This window comes from Muntiacus reevesi, chromosome 3 (genome assembly GCF_963930625.1).
Source record: "Muntiacus reevesi chromosome 3, mMunRee1.1, whole genome shotgun sequence".
Classification (NCBI taxonomy): Eukaryota; Metazoa; Chordata; class Mammalia; order Artiodactyla; family Cervidae; genus Muntiacus; species Muntiacus reevesi.
Genome location: NC_089251.1, coordinates 262,588,973 through 262,608,277, shown reverse-complemented (window position 1 = coordinate 262,608,277; position 19,305 = coordinate 262,588,973). Strand labels below are relative to the sequence as shown.

The 19,305-nt window shown below is 37.2% G+C and overlaps 1 protein-coding gene across 1 annotated transcript in view; it reads right to left on the bottom strand.

Moving 5' to 3' along the window:
• ANKAR (ankyrin and armadillo repeat containing) overlaps nt 1-19,305 on the bottom strand; it is a 51,130-nt gene that overhangs the window by 2,781 nt on the left and 29,044 nt on the right. The window contains exons 12-20 of the mRNA XM_065931917.1: nt 15,242-15,483; nt 14,924-15,077; nt 14,678-14,839; nt 13,190-13,296; nt 11,099-11,221; nt 6,844-7,002; nt 5,778-5,895; nt 3,417-3,526; nt 1,582-1,778 (exon numbers count right to left, since the gene is read on the bottom strand). Coding sequence (XP_065787989.1) covers nt 1,582-1,778; nt 3,417-3,526; nt 5,778-5,895; nt 6,844-7,002; nt 11,099-11,221; nt 13,190-13,296; nt 14,678-14,839; nt 14,924-15,077; nt 15,242-15,483 — 1,372 coding nt within the window. The remainder of the gene's footprint in view (nt 1-1,581; nt 1,779-3,416; nt 3,527-5,777; nt 5,896-6,843; nt 7,003-11,098; nt 11,222-13,189; nt 13,297-14,677; nt 14,840-14,923; nt 15,078-15,241; nt 15,484-19,305) is intronic.

The following is a 19,305-nucleotide window of genomic DNA, read 5'->3' as shown; positions in this document are numbered from 1 at the left end:
GCCGAATGAGCATGTGGGAATAGAGAAGTGGTATATACTCCAAAACAATGCTGTCATGACCCCAACCAAAATCAATCTGCTTTATGTTTCCAGGAGTGGTATCAAGGGATATTTTGTGGAAATTAATAATCTTTTAGCACATTTCCCATAGTTTCATTTAAATAAAATTCCTTTGCAGGATTGTGATGAAAATGAAAGGGAATAGTCAATCTATATAAATACTGTAAGGAGAGTGCATAGAAGTGCATGGGAGTAATTGCTATTTGTTTACCAGTTCTGCCTCACTTGGCAGTCATTCCCATAAGTCTACTGACCACTTGTTATTGTTTATAATCCTGAAAATTGGGAGTTCCAACTCCAGAGGATGTCATTCACCTCACAGTAATTGTAGATGGCAGTGAAGTGTACTGACGAAGGAGTATCTTATTCTAATTCCCAAAAAGTTGCCATGTGGGCTAGCTGTGGGAGTGACTGTAAAATAATACTTCCATTATTTAAAGTAAATTAATTTTTTGAATAAGTAAATACCATTTTAAACATTTTAATTAAAAATTTTAAACCCATAAAATTAAAGCAATTGTAATTTAGTTTTCCCTGGATTATATAAAATTAGATAATCAGTTTGGGGTATTCACTTTTTCAAAGAATTCAAATTAAACTGACTGAAGATGTACTCATTTTTCTCTATACTTAAAATTGACTTATAGAACCATGATACGCTACTGGATTCTATTGTCTTCTATTATCATAGAGTTAATAATATATCTTGAGTAGTTCTGTTTCCTATGTGTAAATAGCACTATTTGCAGAGACTTTTAATTCAGCTGTAATTACAGAAGAAGAGAAAATATGCCCATTGTAAGGAGATTCTCTTCTCCTCTCTTTTTACAGAAACTTAAGTTCATGGTAGAACTGCAACACTGCAGCAAAATCCTCTGAATAAATGCCTGGCAGACTTTGCTATAGCTTTAGCCACGGGGTCTGATTTAGCCCTGTTTATACCCTGTGAAGTTGGCATAGCTTTGAATCAGGTGTAAAAGCCCTATTTGATGCCAGGGTCATAATGGCATTCCTGGTTGCCTCAGAGCTCTCAAATGTACCCCAAACCTACCAAAAAATGACTTCCTGAATCACCCCGCCAGGCTCCTCTGTCCATGGAATTCTCCAGGCAAGAATGCTGCAGCCGGTAGCTAATTTCTTCTCTGGGAGATCTTCTTGACCCAGACATTGAACCCTGGTCTCCTGCATTGCAGGCAGATTCTTTACTACTTTGAGCTACCAGGGAAGCCCAAATTGAACTTGGAAGCAACTAATCTTCCAAAAACTTCTGAAAAGGGGGATGAATGACCCTGACCAGACAGGATCCCCAAGATCAGTTGTATTCTTGTCTGCACTCTCAATTCTGTTGCTAAGTTGGAATTAAAAAGAGGCTTTGGCAATGGACATTTAGAAAGAACTCTTTCTTTTGTTACACAGTGCATAGATTCATATCAAGGATAGTTCCCTTGTTTGATCTTTCTTAAACTTCCTTAAAAATCCTTCTCAGTAATTTCACTACTGCCGCTTCAAATATAGGAATACCTTAGGGAAGGAAGTCCCACTTTTTGTTGCATTTCAAATTCCTTTAAAAATGCTGGGTTTATACTTGCATCTCTGCTGATATTTTTTGTTATACGAAGGAACTGATTAGGTTTATTCCTGCATTCCTTTAATAAGAGTCGGAAAGCATTTGCATTGTAAGTTAAGTAACCAAGAGCACTGGAGCAAGCCATGCGAACCTAAGTGAAGAAGAAACAATTTCCCCTTAAACACTGAGCTTTGTTCTTAAAATATCTAACCCAGTGTGCTCATTAAATATTTCATAGGAAATCTCTGTAGAGATCATACAGCAAATATGTATGTCAGCTGACAGCAATTTATAGACAGAAGCATAGCCATATTTTTCGGGAGTCTGTGAGTTGCCATTGATTTCGAGTAGTTGGTCTCAGTCCTGGCTGCATTTTGGAATCACTGCTGCTGCTGCTGCTGCTGCTAAGTCGCTTCAGTTGTGTCCGACTCTATGCAACCCCATAGATGGCAGCCCACCAGGCTCCTCTGTCCACGGGATTTTCCAGGCAAGAGTACTGGAGTGGGGTGCCATTGCCTTCTCCGTTGGAATCACTGGTAGTTTAAAGAAACAAAAAGCCCGCCAAGTCAATACAGTCTCTCTTAGTAGAATCTGGTGTTAGGTATTTTTTTTTAAGTGCCACAGGTAATTCTCAGGGGCAGCCCAAGTAAGAACCTTTGAGTTTGAACTAAGATAGTAGGTCTTGGGTTTTCACTGTGAATTGGAATCATCTGGATTGCTATGAAAATCTTGTCTGAAAACTGATTTAATTATTTTGAAGTGCAGCGAACTGAACATTGGACTTTTCAAAACTGCACAGGTGATCATGATAGTAGGAAACTAGGTAAAGAAACCATAGCATAAAAGTAAGTTAAAAATAAGCCACCCAAGGAAGCAACTCAGTTATTCACTGGCAAAACCAAAGAAACAAGCACAAGTTCCAGGCCATGGGACTTCAGAAAAAGTAATCCTTCCTTTGAAGGAAATACTCTCTGCATTTCACTCTGAAGTAATTAGGTTGTTCATATAATAAAGTACACCCCTGGGAAGTTCTTAGGAAAATCTCTTCATGGTGGCATAAGAAATGTTGAAAAAATGAACGTAAACCAAGCCCATGCAGGGTACCAGAAGGCTGACATGTTGGTCTTTACGTTGACATACGACTTCTGTCTATGCCCCCAATCTTCCATGGCCTGCACAGTGGGTCTCGAGCAGCAGCCTCAGCTTCTGGGAACATGTTAGAAATGCAAAATATAATGCTAATTCTACACCAGATACATTAGATCAGAAACTTTGGGAATGGAGGCCAGCAGTCTGTGGTGTAACAAGTCCTCCAGGTGATATAGCCTTAAAGTTGGAGAAATACTGCCTTTGTCCTTCCAGGAGAAGCAAAAGAAACAGAAGCAACACACTATCAGTGCCAACTAGGCTTCACACACCCTTGCTCTTAACTGTTGGGCAGGTAAGGAAAGCTTTCCAATGGATTCCACTTTCACTCATTACAAATAATCACAGAAATGACTGCGTGACTTTAATTATAAAATATAAAATATTTTATAAATGATTTTGTATCATCCATGTACTTATTCATAGACTGAACCTTAAAGCCTGAAATTAAAACCAATGAGCCTATTTTGTGGGAACCAGAATTGTGAATGGCAAAGAGAAAAGAGAAATCATAAAATTTTGAGTTAGTAATATGAACTGTTAATATTATATAACACTCAACCTGTGGAGAAATTGGCCCACAGAAGTGAGAGAGAGGCAGATTATTTTTAGGATATTCTGTTTTAGAATTACTTTTTCTTACCTCTTCTTGTCCTGAATACAAATGATAGCAGAGCTGTTGGATTGTCCCTAATGTGGTAAACGCTTCTGGAATACCAGCTCTAGAATGAGCCAAGGTAGCTATTAAGTTCCCTATAAATTAAACAAGAAAACATGCATGTGTCATTTAATTGATATAAACCAATATACTGTGCCTTCATTCATCTGCATATATGAAAGTATTAAAAAGTTCTTGAGTCACATCTCTATTAATGAAGAACTACTGAGGAAAAATGTGTGTGTGTTAAATATAAACTTCCCCAAAATTATGGTTTGGTTTTCTGTCACAAACAGTAAAAGTTAAATAGGCTCATTTAAGTGTGAAGAATTTTGAAAAATCAGAGGTTTTCTTCCTCTTGGCTTCAGAATATATTTTATTTTGGGGTTTTATGTTTTTTAATGATTATGAACATAATGTTTGAACTACGTAAGAAAATTTAATGTCCTTTTTGCAATTCAAATGACTTTAAGAGCTTAATTATATTTTTAAAATCAAGCAATATATTGCTTATTGACATTTAAGATCATTGAGGTTCTTCCCATAAAAGCAGTGTTTTGAGATTGAAGTAATAAAGTGATCTAGTAATTAAATAACACGGAGATGGCAATGGCAACCCACTCCAGTACTCTTGCCTGGAAAATCCCATGGATGGAGGAGCCTGGTAAGCTGCAGTCCATGGGGTCGCTAAGAGTCAGGCACAGCTGAAGCGACTTAGCAGCGGCAGTAATTAAATAAATGTGCAGCTACCAACTTAAAATTGTTTCATTAGAATTTGTGTTTTTATTTATAGAGATTTCATGTGATATTCTTTCCCAATATTGTTGCTGTGTTGGAATAAATGTAACACAATAAATCTATTTTTACATTTATGGGTGGATACTTTATCGAGGTGTTCACTGGGTTTTGGTTCTTATGTTTTTTCCAGCCTCCATTAAAAGCCAGAAAGTCTTCTGTATTTATGGCCTCAGGATGAGGAGAGTTGGGTGGTATGGTCTAGAGCAAAAATTATCTAATGATAATCTTACTTTCAGGCTTTTATTTTCTAAAGCCTGAGTTTATACAAGGGGAGGAAGGGGAAAGGGTGCCTTTAAATATAGGGAGTAAGAAATGGGTAAGGGCAGAAAATCTAAGACTAAAACAGCAGGACCTTGCGTGAAGAATGGCAAAGTGGTACACATGGAAAACTGAACTGCTGGCAACAGAAACGTCAGTCTATGTAAAATTTCTGTGCTTTTGGAGCCTCTTCTGGAGATCATACCAACTTGGATTTGAGCATATCATTTATTTTACTTTATACCTGAAATCTAAGTATCTGGCTTTGCTTGAGAAATCCCAGGCATGCATATGACTCTGGAGGTGAATATAACTCCAGTGGTGGAGTGCAGAGGAAGCAAAATAATTTTTGAGATTCAGCATCTACCACCCTGGGAAAATTAATATTTGAAAGCTAAAATAATATGCCATTTCTTGCACAGAGGAGTTTATGAGGTAAAATTTAAACCCACTACAATTGTTTTTCAGAGTCATAGAATTACTATGACTAAGAATGTTATTTAGATAAAAATATATTTAATAACTTATTTTAAACATGTATTTTTTTTCTAGCTAATTTTTGTTTGCTTGAATTTACCTTAAACCATACAAATGTAACTTTATGGCAACAAGTGAAATTTTTTTTTTTGGTGTGTTCAATAATCCCTTTCAGTTAAAAAACAAATACTTTATTTTTTGGTAGTTGTCTCTCCATATGGCTGTCATTTTGATACTGTTTTATGTGGTATTGAACGTGATAGATCAAGCAAACTAACATATTTATCATCTGGAGAGTTAGATCTGGATAGATATAGTCACACAATTAGCACTGTCTGTCAAGAGTGATCCTGGACCATTCTGCTTTGCTATATTGCATAGCACACAGAGAACTCAAACCTTAGCCAAATGTGCACATTTAGTCAAAAGGAAACAGAGGTTATCAGTTTAAGTCTGCCAGTATTACTATAGTGTATAAATTTTTTATTGGTAGTTCATAGTTGAATTCTCATTTTACATTCTGAAAAAATTAATTAGAGGTTGAAAAAATTAATTAGAGGTTTAAAAAAGTAATTAGGAAATCAGAAAGGCTGTAATTGGGGTGCAGAATAGACTTTCATTGTTCCATGTAGACTTAACTCTGAAGTTCCATGTAGACTTAACTCTGGAGTTCCATGTAGATTTACATGAATTCATTCTTAAAACCACATGACAGAGTATCAGGTTTATTTTATTACTCCTCAGATTACAAAAAAAAATACTTTTTTGAAAATAGTTTTATGTGGATATGATTGACTTCTAGTTATTTCTTACCTGTCAAGACAATAGTAGTGGAATCAGCTGAATACAGACTATCAACTAAAATAGTAACACCTCTCGCAGTCAAAGTAATGTGGTCCACATCTATAATGACTTTAGCTAATACAATAATCTAAAAATGAAAAAAGCATAGAATCATTGAACACTTCCTACTCAGCTTCTGTAGTCAGCCTTTTATTTCTGAGGGCATGCTTCTAGGAAGCAATTTGGTCAATTTGGTCAATTTGGTCAATGATCCAATAGAAGAAAAGAAGCCACAGGCGAGGACCCAGAGTGTGCTTCCCTATCTGATTACTGAGTAACCATCGTAGGCCATATTATTCTTCCACTTTCTTTCTACAGTGTTTGCAACTTTTGCATCTGTAAAGTATGGGTTCACAGAAAATACTTCTCCTAAAGGCCACGAGATAGACAAAGAAGAGGGAATAAGATCGAGAAGAAGCCAGAAACATATGGTTGTCTATATGGTTGAAGAATCAGGTGATCAGCTAAAGATCTGAAGTTAGAAAACTTGTTTCTCTACCTACTGCCTTGTACAATAGGAGTGATAAAAATAATACTACATGCCTGTCAACCTGATAGGGTTGTTTTAAGCATCAGATGAGGCAAAATTGCCTATTAATTTGTAAAAAACAAACAAAAAAACCCACATCATGTTGTTTAGTCACTAAGTCATGTCCAATTCTTTTGTGACTCCATGGACTGCAGCCTACCAGGCTCCTCTGTCCATGGGATTTCCCAGGCAAGAACACTGGAGTGGGTAGCCATTTCCTCTCCAGGGGATCTTCCTGACCCAGGGATCAAACTTGCATCTCCTGCATTGGCAGGGGGATTCTTTACCACTGAGCCACCACGGAAGCACCTAACCTTGTAAAATTCTACATAAATGAAGGACTCCTCGTAAAGAATGGAATTCTTATGAGGTGGAAGGCGGTGGTGTAAAAAATACTGTGAATTGTATAAAATCAGTTAATATTTTCCAGATCCAATGTTTTTTCTAACTTTGCAGTTTTCACTAAAAAGATATAATGATTTGAAATTTTAACCCTCAAGTTTATACCTGAAATGCTGCCATTGCCTTCTCAGTTTCAATTGTTGATTCAAGGAAAGGTTCAAAAATTGATATGCTCATTTTTCCATTTTCCAGTATTAAGTATTGTTGCAAGCGATTGTTGAAGGCAAAAAGGGTTAATGCATAGCCTGCTCTTAAACAAATATCCTGGAAACAGGAGAGATGCATTATCTTTAACTTACTTCATTTATCATGTTACTCAAGGCAATGAGTTTTGAATTCTTGCATATTAAGATACATTTCATTCTTATCTCTGGGAGTAAAATAAGACATTATTGGGGAAAACAGGTAGTAGAGTTGCCCCAGAATGTTATTGAACAAATAAAACAGAGAATTAGGTACTGGTATCAGGGAGAAGAGAAGAGAAAAAAATTTTAATTTTTAAATGGAATGTTAGATTACTGGTTATGTAAATGAATACCCAAATGGTAATAGGAACCTCCGTAATTTTATTAACCTTCAACTTTTTTTTTATATTTTTATTTCAACATTTCAAAACAGAATTGATAAAAATTAAAATTTCTCTTGTATAGCATGATATATATTGAATTGTATGCATTCTGAGATGATACTGCTCATTTCTTAAAATAAATTTACTTGTAAAATTCTGCTGTATTCTAAGGGAGAATAAAAAATGATTTCCTTTTTAAAAATTGCATTTTAACATTCTAGGACTGGGCAAAGAGCAAAAGTCAATTTTCCCTTTGGCAGTCCATTTGCCAAAGATTTCCAAGTATGGTGGATCTTCTAGAAAGACCCAAAAGATAGAATCTTGTCACTAAACCCTATTTTTAATATTTTATTTGGACACTGTGGTACACAGAGAGAGAACCATTAATTTCAGTGTGAGAGAATGTTAATCTTAGTGAGTTTTCTTCTGTCACTGTTAATCATATTATAATGCTATAGGTACATAAGAAATATTCTCAGATAAAAGTATATGATGCCTGAGATTTGCTTCAAAAGTAATATATGGATAGTGAGGGAATATATAAATGAAATAACTGCTGAAGACAGGTCATGGGAATATGTGAGTATGCTACTTTGTCATTCTATTTCTGTTTGAATTTTTCCATAATAAAAAGTACGTACTCACCAAGTACTCTGATAGAAAGTAGCTCCAATACTTTGGCCACCTGACAAGAAGAGCCAACTCATTGGAAAAGACCCTGATGCTGGGAAAGATTGAGGGCAGGAGGAGAAGTGTGCGACAGAGGATGAGATTGTTGGATGGCATCACCGACTCAATGGCCATGAGTTTAAGCCAACTCATGGAGATAGTGAAGGACAGGGGAGTCTGGCGTGCTGCAGTCCATGGGGTTGCAAAGAGTTGGACATGATTTAGCAACTGAACAACAGCTTACAAAGTAGTCACCTGATCGCAGGCAAGAAGAAAGGTATTAGATATAAAGGGAAAGGGCCCAGAGAGTGGATGGAGCACATGGGAACAATCTAGGAGGAACTGGAGAACGACTGAAAGGAGAGTGGGCAGTAGAAGGAAAGGGAGAACTTGGGTGTCCCTGAGGAGCAGACCAATGAGAGTAACATGTAGACGGAACAGAGGAGAGGGAGCAAATGTGGTTTAGAAAGTCAGTCAGATGAATCCCTACCCTATTATTGCCCACATGGCAGCAGCACTTCTCATCTTTTTGTGTACTACAGTAGAGTAAAATTCTGTTTAAAAAAATAATAATACTGACATAAATCACAGGAGGATCCTCTATGACCCACCTCCCAGAACATTGGAAATAAAAGCAAAAATAAACAAATGGGACCTAATGAAACTTAAAAGCTTTTGCACAACAAAGGAAACTGTAAGCACGGTGAAAAGATAGCCCTCAGATTGGGAGAAAATAATAGCAAATAAAGCAACAGACAAAGGATTAATCTCCAAAATATACAAGCAACTCCTGAAGCTCAATTCCAGAAAAATAAATGACCCAATCAAAAAATGGGCCAAAGAACTAAACAGACATTTCTCCAAAGAAGACATACAGATGGCTAACAAACACATGAAAAGATGCTCAACATCACTCATTAGCAGAGAAATGCAAATCAAAATCACAATGAGGTACCATTACACGCCAGTCAGGATGGCTGCTATCCAAAAGTCTACAAGCAATATATGCTGGAGAGGGTGTGGAGAAAAGGGAACCCTCTTACACTGTTGGTGGGAATGCAAACTAGTACAGCTGCTATGGAGAACAGTGTGGAGATTCCTTAAAAATCTGGAAATAGAACTGCCATATGACCCAGCAATCCCACTCCTGGGCATACACACCGAGGAAACCAGATCTGAAAGAGACACGTGCACCGCAATGTTCATCGCAGCACTGTTTATAATAGCCAGGACATGGAAGCAACCTAGATGCCCATCAGCAGACGAATGGATAAGGAAGCTGTGGTACATATACACAATGGAATATTACTCAGCCATTAAAAAGAATTCATTTGAATCAGTTCTAATGAGATGGATGAAACTGGAGCCCATTATACAGAGTGAAGTAAGCCAGAAAGATAAAGACCAATACAGTATGCTAACGCATATATATGGAATTTAGAAAGATGGTAACGATAACCTTATATGCAGGACAGAAAAAGAGACACAGGTGTATAGAAGAGACTTTTGGACTCTGTGGGAGAAGGCAAGGGTGGGATGTTTCGAGAGGACAGCATCAAAACATATATATTATCTAGGGTGAAACAGATCACCAGCCCAGGTTGGATGCATGAGACAAGTGCTCAGGCCTGGTGCACTGGGAAGATCCAGAGGGATCGGGTGGAGAGGGAGGTGGGAGAGGGTGGGGATGGGGAATACATGTAAATCCATGGCTGATTCATGTCAATGTATGGCAAAAACCACTACAATATTGTAAAGTAATTAGCCTCCAACTAGTAAAAATAAATGGAAAAAAAAAAGAAAAAATAATAATAATACAATGACTTCATTTTTCCCCTTTACCATTCTCCTTTCTTCCTCAAAATCTCCTAGAGCTGAGACATAATTGGCAATGTTCTTTCTTTATTGCTCAATGCACTGTAGAATAACAATAGTTTGGGAGTTTTTCTGTTTCTCTAGGGACAGGGACCAGTGATAGTTCACAAAATAATTGCCAAAAGGATTATAGAAACTGAGAATACTTAAACAGCTCTTCCTTACAGTTAAATACCAATTTATAATAAAGGAAAAAAATATTTAATCACCATTAGGCATATCACAGTAATTATTATTGCATCAATGGATCCTAAAACCAGTGAGTACAAGTTCAATGTGTAACACAGTATTTCCATAGTCTCAGAGATACTCACCTCCAAATACTTGTTAATTATAAAGGGAAGAACAGTAACTAAAGGGAGAAATATGGAGACACCACTTTAATCAGGCACCCAAAGTTAGCACGACCAGTTATAAGACGTATCAACATTGTGTACTCCCTGCAAGGATGACTGGGAAAGTGAGTGAAGACTATGGTGTTCTCAGCCAAAATGCATGAACTCAGTGTAACCATGAGAAACAGCAGGTAACTGGACTCATCAAAAATATCACAGTCATGAAGGGCAAAGGACTTGAGTGTCACAGATTAAAGGACACTAAAGAGACATGATAATTAGATGCAATGTGGGATCCTGGATTGGATTTTGGAATAGGAAAAGGACACTGGTGAGAAACTGGCAAAAGTTAAATGAACTCTGCAGATTAGCTAGTAGTACTATATCAATGTTAACTTCCTGATTGACATCCAAGAAAGCTGTGTACTTTCAGAACACTCTGTATTATTTTCCAGATTTATGGAAAGTCTAAAATTATTTCAAAATTTACAGTTTGGTTGCTTTAAAATTATCTCCTCCTAACAGATTTCTGGGGAAAAAGCTATTCATTCATCACAAATAGTTTGAGAACCACCACTCTAGAATACTGGGTAAGAAGTAGATGACTGAAGATTGAAAGGTCATAAAATTAAGTTGAAATTTGATGCATCCAGGACAGAAGAGATTTGTTTTTTGGCTTGTCACCAAGCATTAAAATTGCTACATTTCAAAGATGAAATATGACAACTTTGAAAAATATGGAACAATATTATTACATCATTACAAACTAACAAACTAACAACCAACCAAAGATATTTTACATTTTTTAAATAATACATTTGAATATTGCATGAAAAAGATGATGAAATTTTGAGGATGTAGTCTAAAAATCATTTTTTTCTAAATGAACTCTAACATTTCATAAAGTTATTACCTTATCTTCTGAGTGAAGAAGATAAAGGACATCAGCATAATCAAACCCTTCATTTTCTTGTAATTCCTTCTGTAAGAGATCATTCCTTAGGACAATGCATGCCAAGGAAAATGCCACTTCAACCTACATATGTAATTTTCAGAAATATATTTTTCACTCATGGTTTATCAAATGACACATTTCATCATTCAAATATTTATATAGGATATACCAATTCAAAGATACCATAGAATACCATTAATTCCATTTCTCTGACTAGTATTTAGAGAGCGGCAATACAACTTCTGGAAAAATTCCCCTCACAATTTTTAACAGCTGAGAAAATAATCCTTCTGTGTACTGCGCAACCACAAAGCTCCATGTGAGGGCCCGGGGGGGAGGGGGGCAACCAGGGCCTGCAGTACGTGTGAAGAAATTTATCATAAGTGCATAGTTGCATTCCTTCTACATCAAAAAAAAAATTAAAAATTTCCTAGCATGGTGCTTGTTAGCTACTGACCATTGAGATGTAATGCTCTAATGGAATGCTTTCAACTGAAGCAAAGCATTGGGGAATAATCCTAGGAAGTTTCCTTCTGGTTCTGGAGTTGTTTAAGGCACATTCTGAAGCCCTTTAAGGACTGTTAATGAACCTTGGCATTACTGGGCTAAGGAGACAAATTTTTAAGTACTACACCATGGATTTCTATAAAAAGCATTGTGAATTTGAAAAGCATGATTATTATTGCAAAAATATTTACTATAGAATCTTATTTGAGGAAAAGTATTAAAATGTCAAATATTTATGTTCTATTTTAATAAGTTTAACAGCTCATTGAAAATATATGCTGAAATATGGACAGATGCAACTGAAGTAAACTGTTTTGCCATGAAAATGTACATTTTAAAATAAAAAATTATTTTACATGTCATTTTCCTTAGTCTTGAGAAATTTATTTGTACTTTGAAAGTCAGTGCAGTTTTTGCATATAATTCAAGCCAAAAAGTGCTAGCACGTGCCTGTTTATTTCCCTAATCAGCTTCTGTAATGACATAATCTCTTTCATGGCAAGAAAAGCCAGGTAACTTATAACATCTTTTCTGACAACAAAATACCAAACACCTTCCTTAAAAGAAATCATGCTATATTTACTTATATATTTTCTTCATATGTTATTTTTTAGTTTCTGATTTCCAGCAGACCCCTTACCAAATTTTAAAGAGAAAATAAATTTTTGTCATTATAGTTTGTGTAGCCAAGTACAGAGGTCCTGAATTTCTAAAACCTTGGTAAAGGATTTTAATAGATGTGAATGTCATTTTACTAAAAGGCATTTAACTAGAAGTAAAAGGAAGAATGAATGACTCTTCAGCAACTCATAGTAATTCCTAGCAGTGTCCACCCTTGAGAAAAGTATTGCTGCCAGCCAACACAGGTTGCTTGGTGGAAGGTAGGGTGGTTTTGATGGTGTAAATACTGACAGGATTCATTTATATTTGAGAAATTTTGCTACATTAATCACACATCCACATTATCCCCACCCAGGTTTAGCAACCAGTATCTGAGGAAGAAGGGAAGAAATTCTAAGAATAATCAAATATCTGAGGAATAAAACTTCTTTGATAAATAAAGACAGAAGACTAAGACTTTCTTGTTATATCTGAAAAAACTATATTTTAATAAAATTTAGTAATATCTTTGCTACTATCTTTGTAGCATTTTTTTTCACTTTAATAAGGGATTTTAATTTTCTTCATATTTTTGTTTTTGGCATTCTAGTCTTAGAATCTAGATAAGAAAATTAACCCAATTCCCCAGAATTCAGGGTTTTTTTTTTCTTTTGAAGTATCAAATAATCCACAAAACCTCTTTCTGTGGCAACTGTTTTGTTTAAAACTTCTGGGATTTTGTGATTTTGTGTTTGGCAGAAAAAACACAATTCTGTAAAGTAATTATCCTTCAATGAAAAAATAAATTTATAAAAATTAGGATTTTGTTTAAAAGGTTAGATATTTTTATTATAATTCTGAGCTTGCCTAAAGATAAAAATTATTCTTTAAAAAGTCATGTATGTTAATTTTTACTATATCACACAAAAGTCTTGGATATACCTTAATATTGGGAGAAGGGTGACTTCTCAGTAGTTGAATAAGTACTGGAAAGGCATTTTCATCTACAACAAATTGTTGACTAATGGGATTGCTTGTATGAGCGACACCTGTAAGAATACACATTTCAGTGAGATAACACTTTTTCCATCTTGGAAATTTAAAGTCAAACATAGCTCAATACGTTTGGTTCCCAATGTGTCCTAGCATAACACGGTTGGTAAATTACAAAGGAAATGCTTTATTGACACTATTTTACCTTAATTAACTTTTTAAAAGGCAAAGTGAATAATCCTGGAAAAGTTACTGTTAGAACAGCTTTCTAATAGTCACGAAACTAAGAAATTAGAAGTGCTGGACTATCAGGGAATAATAATGTAATAGCTATCATTTATTTAAAAAAAGAATTATGTGCAAGGTACTTCAGCTTATAACTGCTACTGTTTTCCATTAAAAGTTTGTTTTTATAAAAATAACTTGAGTAGTCACCTGGTTAAAATTTCTGGATTCCTTAAATACTCATACTAGAAAGATAATCTTACTTCTTCTAAGCATACTACTTTAAATTGCAGCTCTAAACTCAATTAAGAGACTCAAATCATTTTTCTAGTGGACATGAACGAACAATTTAAAATTTGTTCTTTTACCAATAAATGCCACACTGCAAATACAGTGGGTTTACATACTTAAATATAAGTACAAGACCGGGCCCCTTTAGGAACAATGAAGAGAAAGCACCTACTTATTATTACCCGGTGAAGTTTGAAGCAACTAAGGGAATAGGAGCAGCAAAGAAATACTTTTGTTTCATTGTTCCCTACTCCCCTTGTCCATTGGCCACCAGGAGATGTACACAAACAATAATTACATGAATATTCTTCATTCAACAGACAAGTATTGAGTGAGTGCACCAGGCACTGAGGTAGGGAGTGTTGCATGCATGTTGTATGAAATGCCTAAGATAAAATCGGCAAAATATTGCACAAGAATTGTCCACTGGAAACTATAAAACATTGCTGGGAGATATTAAAGGCCTAATTAATGAAGAAATATGTGTGTTTATGGAAAGGTTAATTCCTTTGCAAAGAAAGGAACAACAAGACCTAGTGGCCACTACATAAACAAAGAATGACTATGGAAAGAGAATGGAATAGAAAAATGTGCCACAGCATTAGAAACACTTCTGTATCTTCAAAAACATATAGTTCCTAAGATTCAAAATAAGAAATATTTATCTCTTAAACTTAAAAATAAGAGATTGTTTTAAGTCAAAACAGCCAAGGCTCATGGTCCTCATTTCTCATTCTAACCAGAATTCAAAGCAAAATTGATATACTATGCTTAATTACATCAGTTTTACTCATTAAGGTCTTTGGGAAATAAAAACATTATAATAACAGATTAGATATGATTAAGGGCTGCAACAGTAGGGATAGGGAGGAAGAGTAGTACCTTACTAGTGTTTTTAGAACTGAGAATAAATTTACAAACCAATACAGATGGATCCCACTGCTTTGATGACGCTCAGCAGCGTGCCATCGGCTATTTTACTAATCCTTAGTAAGCGGACCAGTGGTGCGATCCCATTCCCTTCACAGATTTGATTTTGGTGGATCTTGCTGTCCTTACTTAAAGCTATGACAGCTTCACCTCCTGACAAAGAAAAGCAAGAAACCTGTCTAACCCTCCAAAGTCCTGTTCTGTATTGTGTAGATTTATGGATAGAACATAACTTACCAACATACTGCATTTTAGCTGATGGTGATAGAAGCATATTTATGATAAAGTTGTATCCGATCTGTTCTGCCATATACTTTTGTTGTTTTAGTGTTTGTCCTGCCAAGGCCCAAAGTGCTGCAGCTCCTTGTTCCTTAACATCTATTTGAAATGCCTATTTAAAAAAACATTCCATTCAGTCAATGAGGATTTACTGAATACCACAGGAATGTGTGTTTAATAAAACGTTTATTCTAGAATTGGTTTTAGTTTTCTTTTCACTTAACTAAATTCAATGTTGGATACTTTAAGAAAAATGAAGAGTAGTAAAATTCCTACCTTGAGAAGTTTTAAAAGATATTTACTTAATGATTTTTCTAGAAATGCTCTCTGGATGGCAGGGTTGTAACTTGCCAGCGCTTCCACAGCCATGGCACCCTTCACTTGGACACTAAGCTGCTTTCCTTTAAACAGAGCCACCAGAGGAGGAATGGCTCCTTCCAGAGCCATAGCATCCTGAACTTCCTTATTGTCACGAGCAACCTCAGCAATTGTCACGGAAGATACAGCTGTCAACACATCTTCAAATGAATTCAAGAACCAGTTAAATAAACCTTTTAAAAGGTAGGAATATAAGCATGCGGCGTTATCACTAGTTTTCCATATTTAAAAATCAAGTTTATAGAGTCTAGAAAATTTAGAAAATAAAGAAATAAAACTCTTCAGACTTTCCCACCCAAGCACAAACATTCCATGTAATATCATCCACTATTTTTGTAAATATATAATATATATTATGTAAATATAATGTGCTTAGTCACTCAGTCATGTCTGACTCTTGTGATTTTATGGACTGCAGCCCGCCAGACTCCTCTGTCCATGGAGATTCTCCAGGCAAGAATACTGGAGTGGGTTGCCATGCCCTCCTCCAGGGGATCTTCCCAGCCCAGGGATCGAACCCCTGTCTTCTGCATTGCTAGTGGATTCTTTACCATCTGAGCCACCAGGGAAACCATAGATAACTCTAGATACTGTTGTACTTAACACAGTTGTACTATAAACACAGTATCCTGCATTTTAATTTACCAGTAAAAAAAATTTCTCCCATTCTTTATGAACATCAGTGTCTCCTAAATATTCCATTAATCCATGTCTCACATTTCCTTAAACATTTACATTTTAAAAAATAATGGGTTATTTCTAAATTTCACTGTTTTAAGCAATGCTTAGGAAAAATCTTGGCACATTCCCTTCCTGTTTGTATATTTTCCCCCTTAGTATACAGTCCTAAGAATTACTGGAATAGCTGAATACATTCACGGTAGATTCATTTTCTTTTTTTCTCTTTATCTCTTTTTTAAATTGAAGTATAGTTGACATACAATATTATGTTAGTTTCAGACGTACAACATGGTTATTTAATATTTCAATATATTAGGAAACTATCACCTCAAAAAGTAACTGTCTATTCCCATACAAAGTAATTTCAATATTATTGACCATATTCTTTATGCTATATATAACATCCTCATGTCTTATTTTATAACTGGAAATTTGTACCTCTTAATCCCTTTCACCTACTTCATACAACCCCCAAACCCTTTGCCTGAGGCAACCACAGTTTTTTCCTCTGTATCTACTTTTTGGTTTGTTTGTTCATTCGTTTTCAGTTTTAGATTCCACATATAAGTGAATACAGTATTTCTTTGTCTGACTTATGTCACTTGGCATGATACCCTCCAGTTCCATCCATATTGTTACAAATGGCAAAATTTCATTCTTTCTGTGGCTGTGACTATTCCATTGTGTATATATACTACATCTTCTTTATTCATTGATCTATCAATAGGCACTTAGGTTGCTTCAATATCTTGATTATTGTAAGTAATGCCGCGTGGAACATGAAAGTGAAAGTTCCTCAGTCCTCTCTGACTCTTTGTGACCCCATGGATTCTACAGTCCATGGAATTCTCCAGGCCAGAATACTAGAGTGAGTAGCCTTTCCCTTCTCCGGGGGATCTTCTCAACCCAGGGATCGAACCCAGGTCTCCTGCATTGCAGGCGGATTCTTTACCAGCTAAGCCACATGGAACATAAGGGAACATCTAATTTATCTCTATAAATTAGCCTTTAAGTTTTCCTTGTGTAAATACCTAAAAGTGGATTTGCTGGATCATTTGTTAGTTCTATTCCATATTGGCTGTACCAATTTACATCCCCTCCAACAGTGCACCAGAGTTCTTTTTTCTCCACACCCTTGCCAACGCCTGTTATTTGCTATCTTTCCGATGATAGCCCTTTGGACAGATGTGAAGTGATACCTCACTGTGTTTCTGATTCACATTTCCCTGATGAGTAGTTATGTTGAACATCTTTTCATGTGTCTGTAGGACACTGAAACTTTCTTAAAGGGTGCATGCAAAATCTCACACGCTCTGAGGCCCAGTGCAGAGAGGCAGCAGTGTGAAAGGTGCCTGGGTCAGACCGACTTGCTCATCTTGGAGAGCCTCCGGGGAAGCAGGAGGCAGCTGGCACTCCACAGGAGAATGAGACACCAAGACAGCTAGTTCTGTGATCTGCCTCTGCTGGGCTGATGCTGGCAGGGACATTGTGGAATCCTTCTAGCTTATCGGTGCTAGGGCCCCTCCCCTCCCACCAGCTCGCCTGTACCTGTTCACGACAGGCCTCACGACTGCTACCCATCAAAGCCTGCCCTGCCCACCAGCTGCCCATGGCAACCACATGAGGCAGGGCCTCTCAGCCAGTGAGACCAGAGGCCAGCCTTGCCTACCAATGTGCCCACAGTAGCTGGCCCCGCTACAACAGGAGGGGGCATACAGCCCACGTAAGGGTCCTCTTTGAGCATCTAGGTCTGATGGCCAGATGGTAGCATGCTGCTGGACTCCATAGGACATCTCCTATGTAAGGCCACTTCTCCAACATACCCAATACCCAGAAATAGACCCAGAGAATTGGGCAGAATGAGGAGACAGGTGAATATATTCCAAATGACTTTATGAATTTGTAACAAAGGAAAAGAACTTTCAAATGATTTCACTACATGAAAGAGGTTCTTAGATGATAATTGCTTAATTTGAAGTACTAAAGTAAAGGAAAACCTTCTGCAACAAACCCCTTATCCATAACCTTGTCTTAAATTATAGCCAACATAGTTATTCTGTATTCATTTTCAGAGAACTAGAATAGAAAGAAAGATGATAAAGTGAGCAGGAAGGAAAACATACAAGCTTTCCCCCAATTTTTCATTCCTCCCGCTTTCTCCTAATTTTTCATTCCCCCATATGTAGGGGAAAACCACAGACTTGAAGTTTACACTGTTATGTGTAGGCTCATTGGGATGAGAAAATTCTTACAGAATCTAAGAGACCATTTGCAGTAGCTGCAGATATTGCCTCATAGCTTCTGTGTTCTTGGTATTCAGAGTCTGACAATTAGCCTAATTACCTCCTTACCTTGAATTTTGATATCCAGTATCTCACAACAGATCTAAAGTCCTTATGCAACGTGAAAAATAGCTTCCAATGATCAATATGTGTCTTATTCACCCAAGGAGACGCTATGGCGTAACTGGGCATATTAACTACATTATTTTTTTTTACATAGTATGTGCTTTTTTAATATCAGGACAAGTATCCTCTGAGAGGTCAGGCAGGCCCTTGATTAACATCCCCTTCATGTTTATGCTGATAATACTTCTCGCTTTATATGTTTCTTTGGATTTTTAAAAGTATGCCATGTTGAGCACTGCCAAAAACAAATGTTTACTAGTTTCAGGGGCTCCTGGTCTAAACAGGGCTTCAACCACAGGTGGAAATGTGATCTAACAGGCCCTGGTGTAGGAACACTTGGCGCCCTGGAGCCCAGGGAAGGCTTTCCTTAGGAGGGGACATTTGAGCAGAGCCCTGAGTTCCCAGCAAAGGCAGGAAACAGCTGCATGGCGTGTTTGGCCATGGGGTATAGAGTCTGCACAGGAGCAAGGGGGGGTCTGAGTCAGGTGATCCTGGGGTGGAGGAACCCCAAGGGGTCAGGCCTAGGAGGTAGACGAGCATGTGTCATTGCCCCTCATCCTACCCAGGGTGCCAGGGCTTCTACCCCAGGGCAGGGGGTGAAGTCACTGTCCCTCTGGGGACAGCCATTGATGAAGGGTACTCCCAAATGCCCCTTCAGACACGAATGGGCCCCCTCTCAAGGAGACAGGCTTGAATGGCTGCCACTGGGCACACGAAAATCCTTTCTGTCTGGTCCTGATGCTGAGGGGGCCCTGCAGGCACGCCTGGGGCCAATCTCCGGGGCAGGTCGGCTCCAGTCCCCCCGATTCCAGCTGTGCGGGTGGGATGCTGGGCATCTCACCGTCCCTCCTGCAGGCTCAGGGCGGCACATGT